This window comes from Diaphorina citri, unplaced genomic scaffold (genome assembly GCF_000475195.1).
Source record: "Diaphorina citri unplaced genomic scaffold, Diaci psyllid genome assembly version 1.1 scaffold437, whole genome shotgun sequence".
Classification (NCBI taxonomy): domain Eukaryota; kingdom Metazoa; phylum Arthropoda; class Insecta; order Hemiptera; family Psyllidae; genus Diaphorina; species Diaphorina citri.
This window is the reverse complement of record NW_007377872.1, coordinates 80,557-107,156: the sequence shown is the minus strand read 5'-3', so window position 1 is coordinate 107,156 and position 26,600 is coordinate 80,557. Positions and strand designations below refer to the sequence as shown.

Below are 26,600 nucleotides of genomic sequence, written 5' to 3'. Positions count from 1 at the left end.
GGAAATTTTTTTTTTTTTTTTTTTTTCAATAGTAATAATAATACTGTGCTTTATTTCTTTTTCAAATAAGAAAGAATAAGAAGAACAACATTGAAATTTATCTTCCTCTTCACTATTTCAGATCGGACACTGGGGTCGTGTAGAATGGGCCCATGATCTTCATCAGCAAGAACTACAGGCTCGTCTAGCTGCGGCCATATTCTATGTTCATGTTAATACGCTGAAGGAAAGTAATGGCGTCAAGAAGAAAGCTAGCAATTGAGAGACACTTAGAAAAAGACCAACAAAGGTTAGTTGTGAATTCTGAATCAGTCGCTCAAATTTAGGTGAGACTTTCAGCCTAAAGATTTGAAAAATAGGGGAGCTCCAGATTTTTTTCTCTCTCCCAATTCCAGATCCATTTTTTAAGGCTGTCGACCCGGTTGGGTGGAAGAGCTCACTATGTGAGAATCCGGTTATTAAAGCTTTAAAAACGGCAGTTCTTTAATGGCCGGTTCTAAACAACTTGCAATCCCGGATTGGTTAAGTTCCAAAAGGACTCGTCGAACCCTCAGCGCTAGTGTCGGGGTTTTGCTCGCCAATCCCGAGTTCGCTCCATTACTTCCTCATTTTGAAGGTACAACCTACAACGAGGGGGGAAAAAAATACCGTACATTTGGTATATTTCCATGGAAATAGGGGAGGGAAAGTTGCCAATTGAATTTTCCTTTGTTGCCAAGTTAAAAACAAAGGAACGTTCGAAAAACTTTCAGAACATTGTGTAGAACGCTCACAAAGCGAATCCCGAGTTGCCGAGTGAACACGGGATTCGCAAATCCCGGATTCGTGTGTAGAACCCAGCATAAAACTGGTGAATTCTGAATCAGTCGCTCAAATTTAGGTGAGACTTTCAGCCTAAAGATTTGAAAAATAGGGGAGCTCCAGATTTTTTTCTCTCTCTCCCAATTCCAGATCCATTTTTTTTAAGGCTGTCGACCCGGTTGGGTGGACGAGCTCACTATGTGAGAATCCGGTTATTAAAGCTTTCAAAACGGCAGTTCTTTAAAACTGATTACTTAGGTTACAATTAGATTTTGTTGGAACTTCAAGTTATTTTATTGTCCTCACGAGACTGAGTGCACGCTGGAATAGTCATAACGTCATGTTCCAAATGGTCACCCATCCAGATACAAACCACGCACAATGTTGCTTGACCTCTGTGACTTGTCAGGAACGACTTAGCCCATGCATTCAACGTAATATAGCCTATGGCTGAGGTTTTCTTAATGTATAGTTTCCAAGTCTCTGATCAAAATAAATGGTACCTTCACGGTATGTCTGGCCATTTCAATTATTCACCTTTTTTTTTTTACTTTTTTCTTTTCTAACAAGCTGGGCCCGTCCCTCCGGGAATTTTTTAGCCCGTAGTTTATTCGATCGTGATTAGAGAAAATAAGTACCTATGTACCTACCTAATTTGTTTAATATTCAGTTTATTATAATATTCAGTGTTCAACTCCATAACAATACTGTTGTAATTTAATAAAGGAAGGACGGACTAAAAATGAAAGTTTTACTGTTTGGTCTCTTAAAGTTTTACTTTAACTCCATAACAATTTTTTGAACTCTTATCCCACACACCGCTCAGTAGGAAACATTACAACAATCTGAAATTGAAGAAAACTATAAACAACACGGGATTTCTGATAGATTAAAATTTAAAAGGTGACTTGGGTTTCTTTATTTTGTTTCTGCACAATAGAAAAATCTAGAGGCTAGTACACGAATAATAAATAATAATTGAACCTATTTTAATGTACAACAACAATAAAATATGAAATATTCTATGTGGCGTTTGAAATGGTTCAAAAGGACCATTCATATCTAGAGGCTAGTACACGAATAATAAATAATAATTGAACCTATTTTAATGTACAACAACAATAAAATATGAAATATTCTATGTGGCGTTGGAAATGGTTCAAAAGGACCATTCATAAAATATGAACCGAAAGTTGGTTGATATTGGTTGAACTGTTCAACCAATATAACCAATTTATAGGCCTTATGTCAAGTTCTGTTTATAATCAATCACACGAAACGATTCGTTTGTATAGACCAAGAAAGTTGGATTAACACGAATAAAATTGGAGAACACCAACAAAATTGGATTTATGAACCGAAAGTTGGTTGATATTGGTTGAACTGTTCAACCAATATAACCAATTTATAGGCCTTATGTCAAGTTCTGTTTATAATCACACGAAACGATTCGTTTGTGTATACCAAGAAAGTTGGATTAACACGAATAAAATTGGAGAACACCAACAAAATTGGATTGACACCAATAAAATTTGGAGAACACCAATAAAATTTGAGAACACCAACAAAATTGGATAACACAAACAAATTTGGATTATCACCAATAAAATTTCATTCTTAATTCGTTTACATCTAATAAAATGTAAATAAATAAAAAACAAAATTAGTTGATTTGCATAAACAGAAATTCGACATAAACTCACAAACCTGTGTTTATAAATAGTGGTTCTATAAACTTATTTAACAAGCAGAACAGTAATGAACAATGCATGGCTCAGTAAAACTATTAATAGGAAAATGAAGTCATAGTCAATTTGATTCTCAATTAATGGCAACAAATGGGACTCGTAAATTTTCTCTTTTAATCCATTTTTTTACAGTCCTTTTTGCGGAAGGGCGTCTTTTAATACAATAAGTTACTGGGCTTTTTTTTGCAGGTTGACTGAATCCTACTATTCATTTTTGGAAAATACCAGACATTGGATTGAATAGTAGTGTTTAATCCAGGCCACATTTAATTGAATTTGGCGTGTTTTAAAAATCGTGTTTTGTTTTATCACGTTGGCACAAAATCGGTTTTATAATACATATTGTAAAAAAGTCCCCCATAAGACAAATTACAAAACATGTTTGTTCCAAAAACTTTTAATTTGGGTGGAGAAGGGTAGGACCACCCATAGGCGTTCTCAGCTCGCAGCACGGCCTCGTAAGTACCGGGTTCGAGACCCGGGAAGTCATGCACCACGGTGTAGTGTAACCCGTCTGACGAGGCTATCACCTTGGGGTGAACCTCCAACCACTCGTCACTGTCGCTCTCTTGCTTTCGATATTGCAACTTATACGACTTAATGACTGACAGACTTTCAACCATCCATACTAGCCGCGGACTTTTGTTATCGCCGGCAATGCTGGCCCGCTCGAAGATGGGTCTCAACGGAGTTCCTATAACACAAAGGTATGGCTCACGTCTCAACACTGCTGTACCTGAGGAATTCCTTTCCTATTCTCACGTAAACCTCCCTCTCATTCTCGTCATGAATATCTCTCGTCAACGTCAACCCAACTTCCCTGCCCATTCCCGTTACCATTTTTTACATCGGCTAATTTATGAATTCTTATGATCTTATGAACATTTTGTTGTACCATCACCGGCAATGCTGGCCCGCTCGAAGATGGGTCTCAACGGAGTTCCTATAACACAAAGGTATGGCTCACGTCTCAACACTGCTGCACCTGAGGAATTCCTTCCTTAGTCTCACATAAACCTCCATCTCATCTCATTCTCGTCAACTCAATTTCCCTGCCCATTCTTGTTACCATTTTTTCGCCTGCTAATTTATGAATTCTTATGAACATTTTGTTGTACCATCCGACAATGATACAAAACCTGAAGCCGAGCGTTGTAGCGTTGATCCTTGGGAGGAGATATTGAAGACAATTTGTAACGAGGGAAATCAGAAAAATGGCAACTGTAATCAGGAGACGAACAAAAGGAGTAATTGCGCCGAGATAAAAGACCTATACATGTCTGACGATGATACAAAACCTGAAGCCGAGCGTTGTAGCGTTGATCCTTGGGAGGAGATATTGAAGACATTTTGTAACGAGAGAAATCAGAGAAATGGCAGCGTTGTAGCGTTGATCCTTGGGAGGAGATATTGAAGACAATTTGTAACGAGGGAAATCAGAGAAATGGCAACTGTAATCAGGAGACGAACAAAAGGAGTAATAGCGCCGAGATAAAAGACCTATACACGTCTGACGATGATACAAAACCTGAAGCCGAGCGTTGTAGCGTTGATCCTTGGGAGGAGATATTGAAGACAATTTGTAACGAGGGAAATCAGAGAAATGGTAACTGTAATCAGAAAACGAACAAAAGGAGTACACCAAACCTAAAAAAGTATGATATTGATTGGATATATAAAAGTAATAGTCAGCCTAGAGAGAAGTCAAAGAAGCAATGCAAACGAAAAAAGCCAAGTAATCACTCGAAACCTCAAAGCAAAAAGAAATCCCTGACCTATGTGGGGAAGAATTGCAAACCTGAAAGTAAACACAGATGTGCTTGTCAAATGAAGCGACAAAATAGTCGAAAATCTCAACCTGAAGAAAATTGTAAAGGTGATGATAAGTATAACATATATTTACAAGAAGTAGAAGAATCTCAGACCCAAAGTAATCATAAGAAACCAGAGCATAACATGATGAAGGATTGTAGTGCGGTTACATATTACTGTTTAGTATGTAAAAATGGGAAATTCAACAGAAGATCGTAAAAAGCTAACGAATCTTGTGATCTTTGAAGAAGACCCAGTCAGTAATATTGCCAAGCCAGAAATTGTTTTTGATGAAATAGTAGGAGCACAAACACTAGACGACAGTGTAAAAACGTCTACATTTTAAACCAAGATGAAAGGGCATTGGAAGAAACTCTTTTAGGTACTGAAAATAAAACAAGAGAACAAAAATAATAAAGCGCCATCGACACATATGATGCATGTTCTACAATTAATACTTAATCAGACAAAGTGTGGAATATATGAACAAAAATAATAAAGCGCCATCGACACATATGATGCATGTTCTACAATTAATACTTAATCAGACAAAATGTGGAATAAACAAAAATAATAAAGCGCCATCGACACATATGATGCATGTTCTACAATTAATACTTAATCAGACAAAATGTGGAATATAGAGAAATACTCGTAAATTGATACTGTATGGATTAGACATTGTTAATATTTGAGTTATGAAATCGAAAGTTAGCAAACAGGCCAATCTGTACAACACATTTATCGTTAGCTGTGAAATTTTGTGTCCCACAACCAAACAGGATTAGGTGTTCTAACTTGGACTAGAATCGGAATAGAATCAGGATTGGTCTTCCATAAGAGATTCTTTGCCTAGTTAAGACACCTAAATCCCATTTAGTGTTCAAGCCTCATTCCCACGAGTCATTTTGTGCAAGTGGCATGTCACTATTTCGCACTATAAGGTAGAAACACACTTGACATAAGCTCACGTGACGTGATAGTAGTGTGTTTCTACATTCAATTGCATTCGAGACACATTATGTCCACACGAGTCAATTGCACGTCTACTTCACCGTGTGAATGAGGCTCTCGGGATGGATTCTTTACCTAGTTAAGACACCTAAATCCCATTTAGTGTTCAAGCCTCATTCCCACGAGTCATTTTGTGCAAGTGGCATGCCACTACTTCGCACTATAAGGTAGAAACACACTTGACGTAAGCTCACGTGACGTGATAGTAGTATGTTTCTACCTTTACTTGCATTCGAGACACAATACGTTCACACAAGTCAATAGCACATCACTTGACCGTGTGAATGAGGCTCTCGGGATATGGCCAAGCTAAATCAGTCCATCCGTCTGACAGTCGAAAAGCAAGCAGGCACTCTCTCCCTCAGACTCACCACTGAGTACAATCGTCTTTCTGGTCGCTCCGAGGGTGTTGTTAGCCACGCAATGGTAAGTTCCGAAGTCTTCTGCCTTGGTGTTTTCAATCTTGAGGATGTGCTTGTGGATTTTGTTCGGGTCCTGGTAGAGGCTGATGTGGTTGTTGGCTTTCAGGACGCGGTCTTCCTTCAGCCAGACGAGTGATGCTGGGGGTTCGGCGTATACTGTGCAGTGCATCTCAGAGACTTTGCCCTCGGCAGTGTTCACAATGTCACTCTTGATGGACACCTGGAAAAGATTTAATATATATAATATTGGTAAAATAATGTGTTTATATGACTTTGTTGATGTACTCGTAGTATTCAGAGACTTTGCCCTCGGCAGTGTTCACAATGTCACTCTTGATGGACACCTGGAAAAGAACGAATATAAAATGTAATATTGGTAAAATACTGTGTATTATATGACTTTGTTGATGTACTCGTAGTATTAAGAGACTTTGCCCTCGGCAGTGTTCACAATGTCACTCTTGATGGACACCTGGAAAAGAACGAATATAAAATGTAATATTGGTAAAATAATGGGTATTAGTGTGTCTTTGTTGATGTTGTATTAGTGGCGTAGCTATCGCGGATTTACTAAAGGGTTTTTGGAATGGTTTGACTGATAATGGCATTCCGGCTGGTCCTAATCGAAGCTGCCGGACAATCACCTTTGTGAATCCGACTATTCCATTTTGAGAACTTGAAACTGGCAATTGTATAGTTCCCCAACCAACCTCTGCTAGTGTTGTACAATTTTCAACTTTTCTTCGGGTTCATGAGCAAAAGCTTGAAATATCGTTATCGTTTTTGATATGGGAAATTCATCTGAGAGTGCTATATTACGCGATTATCGGCCGTTTTGCGACCGAATAAACCATTTTATGGAAACTGTGTGTCTGGTCCTAATCGAAGCTGCCGGACAATCACCTTTGTGAATCCGACTATTCCATTTTGAGAACATGAAACTGGCAATTGTATAGTTCCACAACCAAACTCTGTTAGTGTTGTACAATATTCACCTTTTCTTCTGGTTCATGAGCGAAGGCTTGAAATATCGTTATCGTTTTTGTTATGGGAAATTCATCTGAGAGTGCTCTATTTCACGATTATCGGCCGATTTGCGACCGAATAAACCATTTTATGGAAACTGTGTGGAAGAAACAGAATTTTGATAATATTAAACTATAAAGAGGAAACAAGAGAACACAAATTATGTAGTGCCGATTAAATTGATTATATTTTTTATACCGGTTGACTATATCTGTAGGACTAGCCCATCTAGAAGTGGGTTAAAATTTGTATGTACGTGAGTCAGTCAGTGAGTCAGTTTCACAAGGGTCTGTGTTAAGACCCAATTCGAACACTTTTTTGGCCACCTTGGTTATCACCACCTAGTTCGGTGTCAGTTTATGTTTTCCGAGTCCTTTGGTCGAAGGATTAATTATATTTTCTAGATGATTTTTATACAGCAGCCAACAGCCCCCCACATAAGATTTTTAGTAATTTGGGTATGGATGCTGCCTCTCACCTGAAGGAACAAGAAGAGACCTTGTTAATTTCACCTGTTAGATTTTCTCTTTTGAAGTTGAAGTTTTTTCATAAGTCACGAATACCATATTTTTTATTCGACTATCAGAGCTTTTCTGAACAATTTTTTATGTCCGTCTGTATGTATACACTGGTCCTAATCGAAGCTGCCGGACAATCACCTTTGTGAATCCGACTATTCCATTTTGAGAACATGAAACTGGCAATTGTATAGTTCCCCAGCCAACCACTGTTAGTGTTGTACAATATTCACCTTTTCTTCTGGTTCATGAGCGAAAGCTTGAAATATCGTTATCGTTTTTGATATGGGAAATTCATCAGTGAGTGCTATATTTCACGATTATCGGCCGTTTTGCGACCGAATAAACCATTTTATGGAAACTGTGTGGAAGTGCCCGAATTCACGATTATCGTCCCTTTACTACCGGTAGTTACGAATAAACCATTTTATCTTACCTCAGGGGCATACTGGACCAAAATCTCGACGCTCTGTTTCTCAGCCTTGTCCTGGTTCTTAGCCACACACTCATACGTGCCAGAATGCTCCCGGTTCACAGAGGGGATGGTGTAGTTGGTGCCTTCCAAACGTTCGGGAGTGTTGCTGCCTCTCTGCTCCCGGTTCACAGAGGGGATGGTGTAGTTGGTGCCTTCCAAACGTTCGGGAGTGTTGCTGCCTCTCACCTGAAGGAACAAGAAGAAGACGGTGTTCATTTCACCTGTTAGATTTCCACCTTTTGAAGTTGAAGTTTTTTCATAAGTCACGAATACCATATTTTTTATTCGACTATCAGAGATCAGAGCTTTTCTGAACAATTTTTTATGTCCTTCTGTATGTATACCACAGCATTCACAGCAAGGTAATGCCTAAATGAAAACATTATCTTTAAGACTGAACAATAGCTATTTTCATTCAGTGTGTCTGTTGACGAACACTATTAGGACAGCCACTCATTAATAGGTAGACCTGATCAGGTATACCTAATGAGCACACACACTATCAGGTGTACCTGTCGTCGGTTCTACTTGATAGTGAGAGAGTAATGCCTAAATGAAAACATTATCTTTAAGACTGAACAATAGCTATTTTCATTCAGTGTGTCTGTTGACGAACACTATTAGGACAGCAACTCATTATTAGGTATACCTGATCACTGATCAGGTATACCTAATGAGCACACACACTATCAGGTGTACCTGTCGTCAGGTCTACCTGATAGTGAGTGGCTGGCCTTACAGTTTCTCCATTCTGAGGTTAGGAGACACAAAACTATCTTTGCTCCAATCAGGTTGCTGGCAGTGTTCAGCATTGGTGGCAGTCCCTTTCAGCACTATCTGCCGAACTTGTTACCCTTTAGCTTTGAGAATCTCCTAAGACTTACTTTACGTGTCCAGAAGACATTGGGTTGAGGATATCCGCTGGCATGGCAAATCTGCCGAACTTGTTACCCTTTAGCTTTGAGAATCTCCTAAGACTTACTTTACGTGTCCAGAAGACATTGGGTTGAGGATATCCGCTAGCGTGGCACACCAGAGAGAGAGATTCTTTGCCTAGTTAAGACACCTAAATCCCATTTAGTGTTCAAGCCTCATTCCCACGAGTCATTTTGTGCAAGTGGCATGCCACTATTTCGCACTATAAGGTAGAAACTAGAAACACACTTGACGTAAGCTCACGTGACGTGATAGTAGTATGTTTCTACCTTTACTTGCATTCGAGACACGTTATGTTCACACAAGTCAATAGCACATCACTTGACCGTGTGAATGAGGCTCTCGGGATATGGCCAAGCTAAGTCCATCCGTCTGACAGTCGACAAGCAAGCAGGTACTCTCTCCCTCAGACTTACCACTGAGTACAATCGTCTTTCTGGTCGCTCCGAGGGTGTTAGGCAAAAATCGCCCCCCCCCCCCCCTCGTCAAAATCCTGGATACAGCCCTGCCAAGTGATACCTATTTATTAATTTATTAGGTATTATTTCCCATTATTAATTGTTTTCTGACGCTTTTTATTGCCGACTATTGATGTGATCAAAGGGCGGTAGGGAAATTGACCAGGGGGTCAAAGGTCCGGGATTGAATTGAATGATCTCCCAGTTAAGTAATTCAAAGTCACTTTGGCAAGGTTGCAAATGTTGCTACAAGTAAATGCAGAAATTACTACTGAATGTGTGAATTCAATGCAATAATCAATGCAATTAGCATTTTTTCCAGCCTAGTTATTAGCTTGTTTGGTAGCGCGTTTACCGTGTAAGCGCTATGCCGGGGGTTCTATTCCCACCCGGGGCGGATTTTATCCTGAATCGATAATGTTCGTTTTCGGAAAGGCTGGCTTTCTCCTTTCCTGTCTTCCTTCTAAGACCTTAGCAGTTACTGAGCTCCTATCGTCCTGAAATGAAAGAAAGGAGGATGACAGGATAGGAGAAAACCAACCAGTCCGAGAACAAATCCTATTTGTTTAGGATAAAGTTCGGCCCGGGCGGGAATCGAACCCGCGACCTAATAGGTTTAAACCAACTTACCCACTGAACACAGGACGGCAAAGAGCACCAAATATTTCATCATGGACACTTGTCTCATTCTGGTAACTTTACCTGGAAACATAGAAAATGAGAACAAGAAATAAGTGATATGTTTAGGCCCTAAACATATCAACATATCCCCTAAACTTTAGGGGATTCATACACAAATAGCCCCCTTTGAGGCCTAGGTGTAGGGGTAAACAGCCCTAAAGGATGGGTTGAGCTTGTAAGAATCTAAGAATATCATGGTCAGGGGTGACAAACGTGAAGACATATAGCAAGCCTAATTAGTTTGGAAGGTAGTGCAGCGCGCCTGTTTTGCAAACGCTAAGTCGCGGGTTTGGTTCTCACCCACGGCGAAATTTTATGTAATGTATCAAGAGAAAAAAAAATGAAATTGAAATTTATTCCTATTCATCTTTTGACCTTCATAGACAAAGCTGGTTCAATAGATTCTTAAACATAGAAAATGAGAACAAGAAATAAGTGATATGTTTAGGCCCTAAACATATCAACATATCCCCTAAACTTTAGGGGATTCATACAAAAAAAGTCCACTTTGAGGCTTAGGTGTAGGGGTAAACAGCCCTAAAGGATGGGTTGAGCTTGTAAGAATCTAACACCCATATTTATAAAATGCTGGCTCTTAAGTTCGTGCTAAGCATAGTCTCAAGGTAGGTATTTGATTGGTCAATTTTGACTTGAGACTGATCTAAGAACGATCATTCTTGTTCATAAATACGAGTGTAAGAATATCATGGTCAGGGGTGACAAAAGTGAAGACTTATAGCAAGCCTAATTAGTTTGGAAGGTGGCGAAGCGCGCCTGGCTTGTAAACGCTACGTCGCGGGTTTGATGCTCACCCACGGCGAAATTTATATATTAAGAAGAAAAAAAATTGAGATTGAAATTTATTCCTATTCACCTTTTGACCTTCACAGACAAAGCTGGTTCAATAAATTCTCAATTTGCGATCCTGATGGGTCCCAATTCCCAATGGAACAATATTTATTTTATGAAGGTCAAAATGTCTTCAGACAACTCAGAAAGATTCAGAGGAGAGGAAAAAGCACTCAAGGAGGGGAAGGAAGAAGAGAAAGAGAAGAAAAAGAAGAATGAGGAAAAAATAGGAGGAAAAAAAGGAGGAAGAGAAAGAGGAGGAGTAAAAACAGAAGCAATATTTTTTTTAATATAAAACACTGCTCGGAGCAGATCTCGTCTTGAGAGAAGTGCCAGCTTTTCACTTGATTAAACTCAGTTTTCATTAGATTTCCAAGACAAGAAGAGGAGATGATACGAAGAGAAGGAATCGAGAGAGAAAAAAAGAGCAGAATGATGGAAAAAGGATGTGATGAAGGAGAGATGGAGGAGAAAGGGGAGGTGAGGGAAAACGAGGAAGAGGAGGAGAAGGAAGAGAAGAAAAAAAGAACAGAATGATGGAAAAAAGATGTGATGAAGAGAAAAAGAGGAGGAGGAAGAGGAGGAGAAGTAGAAAAAGAAGGAAGAGAAGGAGGAGAAGAAGAAGAAAGAAAGGAGAAGGAAGAGGAGAAAGAGAAAAGGAGGAGTAGAAGAAGAAGGAAGAGGAGTAGAAGAGGAGGAGGAGAAGGAAAAGGAGGCGGAGAAGAAGAAGAAAGAAAGGAGAAGACGAAGAAGAAGAAGAAGGAAGAGGAAGATAAGGAGAGGAAAAAAGAACAGAATGATAGAAAAAGGATGTGATGAAGAGAAGAAGGAAGAGGAGAAGAAGAAGGAAGAGGAGGAGGAGGAGGAGGAGGAGGAGGAGTAGTAGAATAAGAAGAAAAAGAGGAAGGAGAAGAAAGAGAAGGAGGGAAAGAAGAATTAGGAGAAAGAGGAAGTTAAGAAGAGGAGTAAAAAAAGAACGGAATGATGGAAAAAAGATGTGACTAAGAGTAAAAGGAGGGAGGAAGGGGATGTAAAGTAGATAAAGAAGGATGTGAAGGAGAAAGAGGAAAAGGAGAGGAAGAGAGAGGAAAAAAGGATAAGATAGGAGAAAAAAATTCCGGAAAAGACATTACGTCCCCAGTGCAGAAGATAAGGTGGTGTCGATATACCTAAGTATATATCAGGTTCGTGAATCATAAGGTACGCCTAGACCAGGGATTTCCAACTTCCAGGTGTACGCGGGCCACATGCTTCAAGTACCTACTTCGCGGGCCACATACACAGGGGAGCATTGGCTCAATGGTAAATGCATTGGTCTTGCACGCGGCAGAGCCGGGTTCAATTTCCAACGGAGTCAGCCATTTTTCGCGTGCATATTGTTCTACTTTCAAAAAGCTTCGCGGGCCACAAAAATGGTCTGGCGCGCCACATGTGGCCCGCGGGCCGCTAGTTGGAAATCGCTGGCCTAGACGAAAACCTCCCATTACTTTGGCGTCTCCCACACCACTGGTGTTCAGCCATGTGCTTATTATTCCATGCATTTTTTATTTCCCCCCGCGTCTGGTTCGAGTGCTAGGTGCGAGGGGGAGGGATTTTTCAATGTGCTTAAAGTTTGCCATCGGCTACGCACGTATTTCCTATAAAACTTTATATTCCTTCCCCCCTACTTACCTTATTTTTTCCCTCTCCTTTCCTTTTTCCCCCTTTAGGCGAGGGATTTTTTCCATATTAATTTTCTTCTTTCCTTCGTTCGTTCTATTTTTTCCCCCCATTTTCTTCGCTTATTTCCCCTGATGTATCTGGAGTTTTCTGTTTGTTATTTAAATTGTGTTTTTTTTTCTTTTATCCGGCAATGCTGGCCCGCTCGAAGATGGGTCTCAACGGAGTTCCTATAACACAAAGGTATGGCTCACGTCTCAACACTGCTGCACCTGGGGAATTCCTTCCTTAGTCTCACATAAACCTCCATCTCATCTCATTCTCGTCAACCCAATTTCCCTGCCCATTCTAGTTACCATTTTTTCGCCTGCTAATTTATGAATTCTTATGAACATTTTGTTGTACCATCCGTCATAAGCTTTATCTTAAAGGAAATCCATTGTGTCCCTCCCACAAAACTTTTAATATCGAGTTTCCCTCATCTTTTACAGAAAATTTCTGGTTTAGGACCGTTAGGACGGTGCACTTCAGGTACACTTGTACCATCAGTCATAAGCTTTATCTTAAAGGAAACCCATTGTGTCCCTCCCACAAAACTTTTAATATCGAGTTCCCCTCATCTTTTACAGAAAATTTCTGGTTTAGGACCGTTAGGACGGTGCACTTCAGGTACACTCCTTGACGTTCGCACACCTCCCTGACTGCTTTCTAGAAGCCTTCACTTCGTCAGCATTGTGGTACGATATGTATGCAATGGAGTTAATACAAAGGATTGAGGAATTAGTACAGGAAAGTTAGAATATTTGGTTGGGGTTGGGTTCTGCAATGAAAACAAATTCAGATGATTAAGTAAGATATGGTTAGTAAGAATAAACCCCCCTTTAAAGACCTCAGCAGTTATACAGGAATGTTAAACTTCTATCAAACACTTGTAATCTCATAATAGAGAGTTTTCGCAACCAAAATTAGCGTCTCGTTCTGGTTGGGGTTGGGTTCTGCAATGAAAACAAATTCAGATGATTAAGTAAGATATGGTTAGTAAGAATAAACCCCCCTTTAAAGACCTCGGTAGTTATACAGGAATGTTAAACTTCTATCAAACAGTTGTAATCTCATAATAGAGAGTTTTCGCAACCAAAATTAGCGTCTCGTTAACTGAACTATTTAACGTTATTTGATGAAAACTCGTTTCTGCACGTGCACAGAAACGAGTTTTCGTCAAATAACGTTAAAGAGTTCAATTAACGGGACGCTAATTTTGGTTGCGAAAACTCGCTAATAAGGCAGATTTCGACATAAGTGACTGCTAGTTTTCATTAACCAATATTTCTGCGACCCTCCTCCAATCAGGTTTTGCTTTTAGATGCTGCCTCTCACCTGAAGGAACAAGAAGAGACCTTGTTAATTTCACCTGTTAGATTTTCTCTTTTGAAGTTGAAGTTTTTTCATAAGTGACGAATACCATATTTTTTATTCGACTATCAGAGCTTTTCTGAACAATTTTTTATGTCCTTCTGTATGTATAGTTGTATACCACAGCATTCACAGCAAGGTAATGCCTAAATGAAAACATTATCTTTAAGACTGAACAATAGCTTTTTTCATTCAGTGTGTCTGTTGACGAACACTATTAGGACAGCCACTCATTAATAGGTAGACCTGATCAGGTATACCTAATGAGCACATACCTACGCTATCAGGTGTACCTGTCGTCAGGTCTACCTGATAGTGGGAAACACAAAACTATCTTTGCTCCAATCAGGTTGCTGGCAGTGTTCAGCATTGATGGCAGTCCCTTTCAGCACTATCTGCCGAACTTGTTACCCTTTACCTTTGAGAATCTCCTAAAACTTACTTTACGTGTCCAGAAGACATTGGGTTGAGGATATCCGCTGGCGTGGCACACCAGAGAGAGGGATTCGCCCTTCACAATGACCTTCTTAGGTCCAGGTGGCAGGAAGAGGTCGATTTTGGCGGGCTCTGAAATTAGAACCAAGATGGATACAATTGAAAAACTGATAAATGCAATTGGAGAGTAGATTAAGGAGCGCGGTAGCGCTCCGCCCTGCCAAGTCAAGAAAGTTTGACCGCGCTACTAGAGATACTATACGCGATACAGTAGGATAGAATAGACTTTGTACTATTTGTCTGATGTGGAATATATGTATCTAGACCCTTATTTTGTTGGTGAGTAGAGTAATTCGACAGAGCACCGGAGTTTTCTCTAGTACAACCTGTCATCACTAATGTTTAGGTTGTTTAGGGCGCAGAGAGAGAGATTCGCCCTTCACAATGACCTTCTTAGGTCCAGGTGGCAGGAAGAGGTCGATTTTGGCGGGCTCTGAAATTCGAAACAAGATGGATACAATTGAAAAACTGATAAATGCAATTGGAGAGTAGATACAGTAGAATAGAATAGACTTTGTACTATTTGTCTGATGTGGAATATATGTATCTAGACTAGACCCTTATTTTTGTTAGTGAGAAGCTACTGGAGGCTATGCTAGTGTTGATAATTCGACAGAGCACCGGAGTTTTATTTAGTACAACCTGTCATCACTAATGTTTAGGTTGTTTAGGGCCGAGGTCGATTTTGGCGGGCTCTGAAATTCGAAACAAGATGGATACAATTGAAAAACTGATAAATGCAATTGGAGAGTAGATACAGTAGGATAGAATAGACTTTGTACTATTTATCTGATGTCTGATGTGGAATATATGTATCTAGACCCTTATTTTTGTTAGTGAGTAGCTACTGGAGGCTATGCTAGTGTTGATAATTCGACAGAGCACCCGAGTTTTCTCTAGTACAACCTGTCATCACTAATGTTTAGGTTGTTTAGGGCACAAAGTATCGCCCTGAGTGATCCCAATTTCACTGAAGTTTTCCCCTGTTCTTTGCATCGCGATTAAATACCAAGCAATGCGAAGTGCGAAGGCAAAAGGATGCAAGCTCTTCGGGCAGGAATTTAGCCAAGGGAAGAAATGGGTTAAACAGAGAAAAGGGGAGGGACCAGGTCACAAGCCTTTTTGCTGTCTTCACATGTCATAGCCTGCTCCGGGCCGGCACGTATTGTTGGTGGATTTGTTTCTCAGTCGAAGCTCGAAGCAGCAAAAGGCCAGGTTCAAGAGGGTAGGGACATTCCAAAGGAAAAACAGTGCAAAGAAGAAGGTACATAATCTATGTAGGTACGCTTATATTTTGTCAAAACCACACACGAGCTTCCAGATCTACTACGTCACAAGCTTTTTCAAAAAGTTAAGAGTCAACCCCCAAAAAACGGTTCGGAAACAAGGGAAACATAGTCTAATTTTGACCCTGAAAATGACGATTTCCCCGTCAGAAAAAAGCTTGAAATAAGGGGGGAAAGGTGTTTTTTAAGAGCGAAAAATATGACGATTTCCCCGTCAGAAAAAAGCTTGAAATAAGGGGGGAAAGGTCTTTTTTAAGAGCGAAAAATAATTTACCTACCTAAAACCAAAGGGTAAAGGGAGTAAAGAGAACAGACGGACAGTTTCAAAACAAGAACCCCGCTTTTAAAACTCAACTGAAGCGAAAAATAATTTACCTACCTAAAACCATAGGGTAAAGAGAGTAAAGAGAACAGACGGACAGTTTCAAAACAAGAACCCCGCTTTTTAAACTCAACTGGTACAAAATCACACCCAACAAGTGAACGTTTGTCAAAATCTACGAAAAAAGACTAGAAAAACACGATTTCCCCGTCAGAAAAAAGCTTGAAATAAGGGGGGAAAGGTCTTTTTTAAGAGCGAAAAATAATTTACCTACCTAAAACCATAGAGTAAAGAGAACAGACGGACAGTTTCAAAACAAGAACCCCGCTTTTAAAACTCAACTGGTACAAAATCACACCCAACAAGTGAACGTTTGTCAAAATCTACGAAAAAAGACTAGAAAAACCCAAAAAAGGATGCGAAGGAGTTGTCAAAAGTTGCACAAGGATGCTCAATGCACAACCAAAAGGTATAAGGTATGGCTTACGTTTGGAGTTAGCTGAAGTGACCAAGGATAGACGGCATCACGCGAAAGCAGCAAGGAAAGCAAAATAAAAAAACACTGGATTACAAATGTTTGCAGCAGGTGTGACAAAGTGATATTGTTTGCAGTGCAGCGGCTAAGTGGCAGAGAATGCCGTAGGTGTTTTCAACCCCAAACTTGGCCTTGATCAAACTTTGTTTCGCTTTTTGTTTGTATGAGTTTTTGTCTTTTGTAAACAAACTTTAACCGAACTGTTCAATAATCGTAGATAGGTGTTGAGAATGTTGAGGTATTCCTATTTTTATTTTCCTTACCCTATAACAGGGGTGGCCATAGCGCGGGAAATTTTTCAAAAATTTCGCCCGCGGCGTTTCTCGCCCCGAATCGGCTTTGTGCGATTGCGGCTCCCGACAGGTACACTCCTTGACGTTCGCACACCTCCCTGAATGCTTTCTAGAAGCCTTCACTTCGTCAGCATTGTGGTACGATATGTATGCAATGGAGTTAATACAAAGGATTGAGGAATTAGTACAGGAAAGTTAGAATATTCACACACACGAACACGAGTCAGCCAAAAGTGCGAAGCAAAACAAGGTTGTTATTGAGTTAGAGGGATATTGAGGACTGAACTTTCACCTAACCTTCACCTATGTGCTAAGTGCTATAGAGAAAGTTTCTGCTGTTTTCCGCGAAGGAGTGCATTTCTGAGAAGAAAGCCCAAAGAGAAATTTTAGAAAACCCGAAATTGTTTGGACCGGTCGTGCAAAAAGCACTTTGCAGTGCTTGCATGTTTATCTCTTTGACGAGGCAGAATACAGGAGAAACATCCTAGTTGTTGTGTGCATGAAAATCATTTTACTCCCTGGAAATCTACTTCCCTACACCAAATAGTGCGAAGCAAAACAAGGTTGTTATTGAGTTAGAGGGATATTGAGGACTGAACTTTCACCTAACCTTCACCTATGTGCTAAGTGCTATAGAGAAAGTTTCTGCTGTTTTCCGCGAAGGAGTGCATTTCTGAGAAGAAAGCCCAAAGAAATTTTAGAAACCCCAAAATTATTTGGACCGGTCGTGTAAAAAGCACTTTGCAGTGCTTGCATGTGTATCTTTTTGACGAGGCAGAATACAGGAGAAACATCCTAGTTCTTTTGTGCATGAAAATAATTTTACTCCCTGAAAATCTACTTCCCTACACCAAAGTAAATACATTAGGAACCCTTCTACTGGTGCTTATTTACAATGTTCAACACCATACTGATGGTGAATCGCTCAAACCAAGAGTTAAAATGTTATTAGTGCAAGGATAAGTGTGGAAAACACTGGATTACAAATGTTTGCAGCAGATGTGACAAAGTGATATTGTTTGCAGTGCAGCGGCTAAGTGGCAGAGAATGCCGTAGGTGTTTTCAACCCTAAACTTGGCCTTGATCAAACTTTGTTTCGCTTTTTGTTTGTATGAGTATAGTTTTTGTCTTTTGTAAATAAACTTTAACCGAACTGTTCAATAATCGTAGATAGGTGTTGAGAATGTTGAGGTATTCCTATTTTTATTTTCCTTACCCTATAACAGGGGCGGCTATAACGTGGGAAATTTTTCAAAAATTTCGCCTGCGGCCTTTCTCGCCCCAAATCGGCTTTGTGCGATTGCGGCTCCCGAAGGTGAGGTTAGTGGCCACCCCTGTCCTATAGGAAGGAAAGTAATGTATTTTTCCTTGTTGTCCTATGACTTCGTAGATTCGTATAAGCTTAACCCATCCCGCCTTGGAGCAACTGCCCCAACACCTAAGCCTCATAGTGGACTTTTTGTGTATGGAGTTATTGGAGTTAAGCTAATTATGCACACCTTGGTCTGTGACTTGGACTCTCCCGAAAGCGCTCCTCCACCAATGGGTGATACTATGAACATACGATGTGTAAAATTACGAGATTTTCCTTGTTCTGTGACTTGGACTCTCCTGAAAGCGCTCTTCCACCCATGGGTGATACTATGAACATACGATGTGTAAAATTACGAGATTTCATTTTCGGTCGCATGTACATTCTATGCACTTTCTAGCAAATTTTTGTTATGTGGGCAGTCAGACTTACCTTTGACATGGAGCGTGTGGACCACCTTGGGGAACTGCTCAGACTCTATGGGGATCTCACAAGAGTAGAGGCCGCTGTCATATCGTGTCACGTTGATAATCTGGAGGGACCAGTTCTTGAGGAACACGCGCCGGGTGTCAGCGGTCAGAGCGAGATTGTCCTGGTACAGGACGTTCGTGCCGTTACGCCACAGAACGACGGAATCCTCTGTGAAATTCAAACGGAAAGAGTTCAAATTTTAATTTGAGCTACTATACAGTGAGTAGCAACCAGGGACGGCACTACGAGAGTAAAAAGTTACCTATGTTACAATGAGGATGAGGACCTACAAGTGGCGGCATCACCAGTGTAAGAATATCGGCTAGGCTTGGAAAGTTACTGAGGCACTTGATAGTTCTGTATTAGTCAAAACCTAACGCCTTCTTTTTCGAACTCATCAGCTAGACATAGCTCTCAGGTGTTGCCCAATAATCCGGAAGATGTATTTAAACCTCCGTGATCCACGGCCGAGCAGTAAGAGCACGTCACCAGTTTGCTGACTTTCCCAAGACCTCACTCATCACTTAGGCTGGGTGTGTGGGCGGGTAGCCTGTCGCTGAATGGATGGTAAAACCTTCGTCACTAAAATTGTCTTCGCATTAGAACATCGGTGTTCAACTGGTTCAAAAAGAGTTACAATGACGATATTATAAACTCCTTCAAAAAGAATTTAAACCTCCGTGATCCACGGCCGAGCAGTAAGAGCACGTCACCAGTTTGCTGACTTTCCCAAGACCTCACTCATCACTTAGGCTGGGTGAGTAGGCGGGCAGCCTGTCGCTGAAGGGATGGTAAAACCTTCGTCACTAAAATTGCCTTCGCATTAGAACATTGATGTTGAACTGGTTCAAAAAGAGTTACATTGACGATAAACTCTGGTGCTTATTTACAATGTTCAACACCATACTGATGGTGAATCGCTCAAACCAAGAGTTAAAATGTTATTAGTGCAAGGATAAGTGTGCTAATGAAAACAAGTCAAAAGGTAACGGAGATTAGTGATTCAAACAGAAAAAATACCCCTCTAAACTAATTTCCCCTATAAACGTCAAACTTCAAATCCATTTTAGGATTTAGGTCATTTAGGTCTCAACCTTTATATCTTGTTAAAACTACTCCTTTTTAAATTGATACTGTATGGATTAGACATTGTTAATATTTAAGTTATGATATCGAAAGTTAGCAAACAGGCCAATCTGTACAACACATTTATCGTTAGCTGTAAAATTTTGTGTTTAAATTGATACTGTATGGATTAGACATTGTTAATATTTGAGTTATGAAATCGAAAGTTAGCAAACAGGCCAATCTGTACAACACATTTTTCGTTAGCTGTGAAATTTTGTGTCCCACAACCAAACAGGATTAGGTGTTCTAACTTGGACTGGGAAGATGTATTTAAACCTCCGTGATCCACGGCCGAGCAGTAAGAGCACGTCACCAGTTTGCTGACTTTCCCAAGACCTCACTCATCAGACTCATCACTTAGGCTGGATGAGTAGGCGGATAGCCTGACGCTGAATGGATGGTAAAACCTTCGTCACTAAAATTGTCTTAGCATTAGAACATTGATGTTGAACTGGTTCAAAAAGAGTTACAATGACGATAAACTCCTTCAAAAAGAATTTCAACTTACCGTTGTTTTCGACATCGCACGGCAAAGACACCGCTTCTCCCTCGTCCACGGAAATGACCACCCCCTGATTCTTAATGGCCGGCGCTGCTCCAGACTTCCTAGGTGACTCCTCCACATCTTCGTCCTCGCTGATATCGTCTTCTTCTCCCTGGTAGTCGGATGAGGCTAGCGCCGCAGGCGAATCGTTCAGACCCTCCTCGCCATTGTCTGACGGCCGACATAGACCTGCGAAAAAAGACGGTCAAAGTTATTATCAGGTTTGATTAGCCCTGTTAGGCCAGCCACTCATTATCAGGTAGACCTGATTAGGTGTCAGGTATACCTGATAGTGTGTGTCGTCATCACGTATCAGGTAGACCTGACATTCGGACCATTTCAGCCGTATCTGTCAGGTCTACCTGATAGTGTGTGTCGTCATCACGTATCAGGTAGACCTGACATTCGGACCATTTCAGCCGTATCTGTCAGGTCTACCTGATAGTGTGTGTGCTCATCAGGTGTCAGGTCTACCTGATAGTGAAAGGCTGGCCTTAGTAAAGGGGCTGGGGTTGTCAGGTCTACCTGATAGTGTGTGTGCTCATCAGGTGTCAGGTCTACCTGATAGTGAAAGGCTGGCCTTAGTAAAGGGGCTGGGGTCTTTAAACAGGGAAGATACCAGTCTGAATTTTCCCTTGCTAAAGAAATAGTAAATGTTGAGTGCGAAGGGCATCCACTCGTGCTTTTTTTGTAGCCAAAACCAAATGCCAGCCCAAAAGCGATCACCTTAGGGCTGATTGAGAGAGGCTGACAAAAAACGCAAACCCCGTCTGAACACTGGAAAACGAGACGAAGAAAAAGAAGTTGGACCTTTAAAGGGAACGGCTTTTTTAAAACACCCTTAAGGGCAAGGACCTTTCTCAAGAGTTAAAATCGTGAAAAAGCGCCGTATTTTCAAAGGTCCTCTCTCTTTTAAGAACAAATTTATTAAACAAAAGTTATTATCAGGTTTGATTAGCCCTGTTAGGCCAGCCACTCATTATCAGGTAGACCTGATTAGGTGTCAGGTATACCTGATAGTGCGTGTCGTCATCACGTATCAGGTAGACCTGACATTCGGACCATTTCAGCCGTATCTGTCAGGTCTACCTGATAGTGAAAGGCTGGCCTTAGTAAAGGGGCTGGGGTCTTTGAACAGGGAAGATACCAGTCTGAATTTTCCCTTGCTAAAGAAATAGCAAATGTTGAGTGCGAAGGGCATCCCCTCGTGCTTTTTTTGTAGCCAAAACCAAATGCCAGCCCAAAAGCGATCGCATCATGGTTGGGGAATTTGAGAGAGTGGTACGAGTGTTGGAGCGTTGAGCTGTTCAGAGCGGCGGGAGATCGAGAAAAAATCAGCAATATGATCGTCAACGTTCGGCAGCGGACACGACACTAGAAGAAGAAGAAGAAGAAGAAGGCAATTAATAATAACACACTTTGCCAGGGAATGTTACCTACGCATGTTTACCAAAGGAGCGTTAGGATACCTGATCACCACAGTTAAGTAATTCTTTATTAATTAAATCCCCTTTAGGGGTGAGGCTCTATTTTTGCACTTTCGTTGCCAGCTTAGTTAGCTTGCGCTGTTTGGAGGAGATTCGTAGAAGCTCAACCCGTCCTTTGGGGCTGACCAGCCCCTACACCTAAGCGCTGCTTGGAGGGTAGCGCGCCTGCCTTGTAAGTGCTAGGTCGCGGGTTCGATTACCGCCCACAGCGAACTTGATTTTTTTTGCTGTTTTTTTCTTGTTCTCTTTCTTCTTTTTGTGTATTCTAAACAGATAAGGTCTTGTTCTATGATGTTCTATGTTCTTATTCGACTGGCTTTCTCCCATCCTGCCTTCCTTCTCCCTTTGCTTTCGGGACGATAAGGCCTATCAGTAAGGAATGCAAGGATATCGGCCAGTTCTTGGAATCGGAGAACACACACTTAGAACGGAAACGAACCTGCTAAAACGCTGACATCCCCAACTCGTTTCGACAAAATAATATTTGCCAAGCGGAACCTCGACTGCAGAAAATGTTCAATATCATTATAGGAGGATACTATCGTAGGTGAACGAATTGCAATGTTGGAGAGAGCGTATTTTTTCCACTCCCCTCCCCAAGAGGTTTGATAAACTGCACCAACGGAGGCCTTACTGTGTTTGTTAAATGAAAATTAATAATGATCGCTCCGTAGTCCGTAGACCCTGCCATAAGTCAAGCTATTTATACCTACCTAGGTAGGTACCTACGTACATTAATTCACCTACATCGCCGAAATCGATCGATTTGTAAATAGGTTCATAGGTTCCTACATTATTTACGTACTTCCCCCATTAAAAAAAAAAAAAAAAAAATGGCGTCCCCCCGCGCTATTAACTTTTTTGTGATTCGATTTCCTTTCGGGTTGTTTTAGTTTTTTTATCACAAGGAAATCGTAATGGTTGGCAATTTATTTTCGCGATATGATTCTGCCTTGCCCAATCAAGTTGAACTGAGTAGGGTCAAAGCAATAGACATAGTTACAGTGTTGCTAGGCTGTTAGATTCTGCTACATATTCACTTTTTGCACCTTAAGCCTTGTTCCTGGATTTTCTGGGTGTGGCTATTTGAACATGATATATTAGGTATGGTTATGAGTAATGTATTTATTTATGGGAGTTTGGGACATGAAATATGAGTCCGTACCTGTATTTGGATATGGGAGTGATAAAAAATCAAGCCTAACCAATAATTGAAATGAACGAGGTTGAATGTTCCATAAAATAAATTGATTTCCCTTCACTTACTGCCAATTTCTATGGACTTCTCGATTGTCTAAACGTACTTATTTTAAGAGCGGTTACGTATTAATCTATTTACGACCAAAGCTGAAGCACAATGTGGTACAAAATTAGCGTCTCGTTAACTGAACTATTTAACTTTATTAAATTTGATGAAAACTCGTTTCTGCACGTGCACAGAAACGAGTTTCCGTCAAATAACCTTAAAGAGTTCAACTAACGGGACGCTAATTTTGGTTGCGAAAACTCGCTAATGAGGCAGATTTCGACATAAGTGACTGCTAGTTTTCATTAATCAACATTTCTGCGACCCTCCTCCAATAAGGTTTTGCTTTTGGACCTCCTTCTTTTACTCCACCTTTTCCCAATTTTATTTGGGGTCGGTGGTAAATGGGAAGCGTTTTCTTAATTTTCACTATTTCACCCATATCAAGGAATTGGCTGGGGCTTTTGATCCCAAAATAGGACGAGTTCTTTCAGACTGGACGAGTTCTTTCAGACTTAACCCGTCGAAGGCATATTGGATTAAATCTAGCCCTGATAAATTCATATAAGTGGACTAAGAGCTACTTACCCAACTGTCCATCCAGGATTTCATTACTCATATTGTCTGGAAAAGAAAAGAAATACAACACGTGAATACAGACAGTCAATGACGATAATCACGAACAGAGACTGGCCTTACAGTTTCTCCATCCTGAGGTTAGGAGACACAAAACTATCTTTGCTCCAATCAGGTTGCTGGCAGTGTTCAGCATCGATGGCAGTCCCTTTCAGCACTATCTGCCGAACTTGTTACCCTTTACCTTTGAGAATCTCCTAAAACTTACTTTACGTGTCCAGAAGACATTGGGTTGAGGATATCCGCTGGCGTGGCACGGTAATGCCTAAATGAAAACATTATCTTTAAGACTGAACAATAGCTATTTTCATTCAGTGTGTCTGTTGACGAACACTATTAGGACAGTCACTCATTATTAGGTAGACCTGATCAGGTATACCTAATGAGCACACACACTATCAGGTGTGCCTGTCGTCGGTTCTACTTGATAGTGAGTGGCAATGTGGTATGAAGCACAATGTGGTACCAAATACTTAAATTTCGATAAATGGGCTCTCATTATTGGGTCAATAAGTAAATCGGCTCTTGCTGGTTCCAAGTTCTAACAGGTTCATGGTTCTAGGTTCCCTTGGAATTGTTACCCCTTGTTACCATTTTAAAACCAGGTGAGTTATATTGTAGGTATAGGTACCCATTGAAAATCGTAATCAGTAGGTAGTTAGGTACCTAAACTACCTAGTTAAAAGAAACTTTGGTACTTGTGCAGAAGTCACGTCCGTGGAATATTTGCTACCAAAGGAACTGGTACAAACGAGCAGTGACCAGTGTTATTATAGGGTTAGGTGTTAGGTTAAACACAAGAAAGGAGTTTTCACAAATAGAGCAGTGATTAGTGTTATTATAGGGTTAGGTTAAATACAAAAAGGAGCTTTTCTTTTCCACGGACGTGACTTCTGCAATTATAGGTTAGGTTAAACACAAGAAAGGAGTTTTCACAAATAGAGCAGTGATTAGTGTTATTATAGGGTTAGGTTAAATACAAAAAGGAGCTTTTCTTTTCCACGGACGTGACTTCTGCATAATTACCGAAACTTCTAATTATTACCCCATAATATCATCGTCCCGTATTGCTGGCAGCATATAATCACGTCATTGTTATGACGCTTTCCATAAAAAAACTTCCACTAATAATGAGCTTAGAGTAGGTAGGTAAGTAGGTAGAGAGGAACAGGCTACTATAATAAGCTTTGAGCTGATCTCATCCCGAAAGCAAAGGAGGACAGGATAGGAGAAAGCCAGCCGTTCCCAGAACAAACACTATCTGTTTAGGATAAAGTTCGATTCCTTCCCAGGCGGGATTTTATCCTGGACGGATAATGTTCGTTCTCGGAACGGACGGCTTTCTCCTATCTTCCTTCTCTTTTCGATTTCGGGCCGACAAGACCTTAGCAGTTACAGTTTCCTCCATGAAACCTCTTGAGAAGAAAAATCTTCTTCCACATCTGCATTAATTTTCACTGAACATTCTTCACAATATACAGGAGAAAGCCAGCCGTTCCCAGAACAAACACTATCTGTTTAGGATAAAGTTCGATTCCTTCCCGGGCGGGATTTCATCCTAAACGGATAATGTTCGTTCTCGGAACGGACGGCTTTCTCCTGTCTTCCTTCTCTCTTCGATTTCGGGCCGACAAGACCTTAGCAGTTACAGTTTCCTCCATCAGACCTCTTGAAAAGAAAAATCTTCTTCCACATCTGCATTAATTTTCACTCAACATTCTTCACAATCCAAAAGTTCATGTCAAGTGGAGTGAATTCACTTTTATTGTTACAATTCATTTGGTGAAAATGTACATCTCTTATTGAGGCATGCAAAAAGTAAACAATCGGGGATAGGTAATTATGTAAAATTGAAATAAATGGGGAAATCGGTTAAAAAGAGGTAAACAAAGGAGGAGACATCAAAAGAGAAAAAGGGGGTAAACCAATGAAATGAAACGGAAAAGTTAAATAAAGAAGAAAAGAGAATGGTAAATAAAAAATCCTCAAAAACATAAACACGGAGACGGGCGGGGATATTGTAAACAAAGAATTTGAACTGAAACTCCGCGAGCAAGACAAAAAAGGTGGGTATTCTAGTGGGGGGTAAAACACGCAATCGCTTACCCTCTCCGGAAAACAGATTGGGTGGAGAGTTAGTGGCCACCCCTGTCCTATAGGAAGGAAAGTAATGTATTTTTCCTTGTTGTCCTATGACTTCGTAGATTCGTATAAGCTTAACCGATCCCGCCTTGGAGCAACTGCCCCAACACCTAAGCCTCATAGTGGACTTTTTGTGTATGGAGTTGAGCTAATTATGCACACCTTTTTCTGTGACTTGGACTCTCCTGAAAGCGCTCTTCCACCCATGGGTGATACTATGAACATACGATGTGTAAAATTACGAGATTTTATTTTCGGTCGTATGTACATTCTATGCACTTTCTAGAAAATTTTTGTTATGTGGGCAGTCAGACTTACCTTTGACATGGAGGTGGGTGGAGAAGGGTAGGACCACCCATAGGCGTTCTCTGCTCGCAGCACGGCCTCGTAAGTACCGGGTTCGAGACCCGGGAAGTCATGTGCTCAGACTCTATGGGGATCTCACAAGAGTAGAGGCCGCTGTCATATCGTGTCACGTTGATAATCTGGAGGGACCAGTTCTTGAGGAAGACGCGCCGGGTGTCAGCGGTCTCTCACAAGAGTAGAGGCCGCTGTCATATCGTGTCACGTTGATAATCTGGAGGGACCAGTTCTTGAGGAACACGCGCCGGGTGTCAGCAGTGAGAGCGAGATTGTCCTGGTACAGAACGTTCGTGCCGTTACGCCACAGAACGACGGAATCCTCTGTGAAATTCAAACGGAAAGGGTTCAAATTATAGTTTGAGCTGCTTTACAGTGAGTAGCAACCAGGGACGGCACTACGAGAGTAAAAAGTTACCTATGTTACAATGAGGATGAGCACCTACAAGTGGCGGCATTAGTGCGAAGCAAAACAAGGTTGTTATTGAGTTAGAGGGATATTGAGGACTGAACTTTCACCTAACCTTCACC

At 40.8% G+C, this 26,600-nt stretch overlaps 3 protein-coding genes and 1 long non-coding RNA gene across 4 annotated transcripts in view; 2 read left to right on the top strand and 2 right to left on the bottom strand.

Moving 5' to 3' along the window:
* Nucleotides 1–1,333, top strand: part of LOC103508824 (ATP synthase mitochondrial F1 complex assembly factor 2) — a 23,172-nt gene extending 21,839 nt beyond the window's left edge. The window contains exons 5-6 of the mRNA XM_008473400.3: nt 122–296; nt 851–1,333. Of these exons, the coding sequence (XP_008471622.1) occupies nt 122–262 (141 nt within the window). The 3' untranslated portion in view covers nt 263–296; nt 851–1,333. The remainder of the gene's footprint in view (nt 1–121; nt 297–850) is intronic.
* Nucleotides 1,334–1,683: 350 nt separating this feature from the next.
* On the bottom strand, nt 1,684–2,137 carry LOC113467249. Its single transcript, XR_003391396.1, has 2 exons — nt 1,902–2,137; nt 1,684–1,785 (listed from the first exon to the last, which is right to left on the bottom strand). It is a non-coding gene; the product is annotated as an uncharacterized LOC113467249 (long non-coding RNA).
* Nucleotides 2,138–2,537: 400 nt separating this feature from the next.
* On the bottom strand, nt 2,538–26,393 carry LOC103508829 (opioid-binding protein/cell adhesion molecule homolog; the record flags this gene model as incomplete). The annotated part of the gene is made up of 10 exons (XM_026823322.1): nt 2,538–2,584; nt 2,923–3,243; nt 5,747–6,017; nt 7,778–7,931; nt 14,253–14,379; nt 16,403–16,414; nt 18,488–18,694; nt 20,163–20,405; nt 23,520–23,555; nt 26,247–26,393. Coding segments are annotated over 10 exons (1,565 nt in total), but the record flags the coding sequence as incomplete, so codon positions are not given.
* On the top strand, nt 3,686–4,816 carry LOC103508825. The gene is made up of 2 exons (XM_008473401.2): nt 3,686–3,896; nt 3,968–4,816. Exons 1-2 carry the CDS (start codon nt 3,826–3,828, stop codon nt 4,578–4,580), a joined length of 684 nt encoding a protein of 227 aa, XP_008471623.1. The 5' UTR covers nt 3,686–3,825; the 3' UTR covers nt 4,581–4,816.
* Nucleotides 26,394–26,600: the final 207 nt, after the last annotated feature.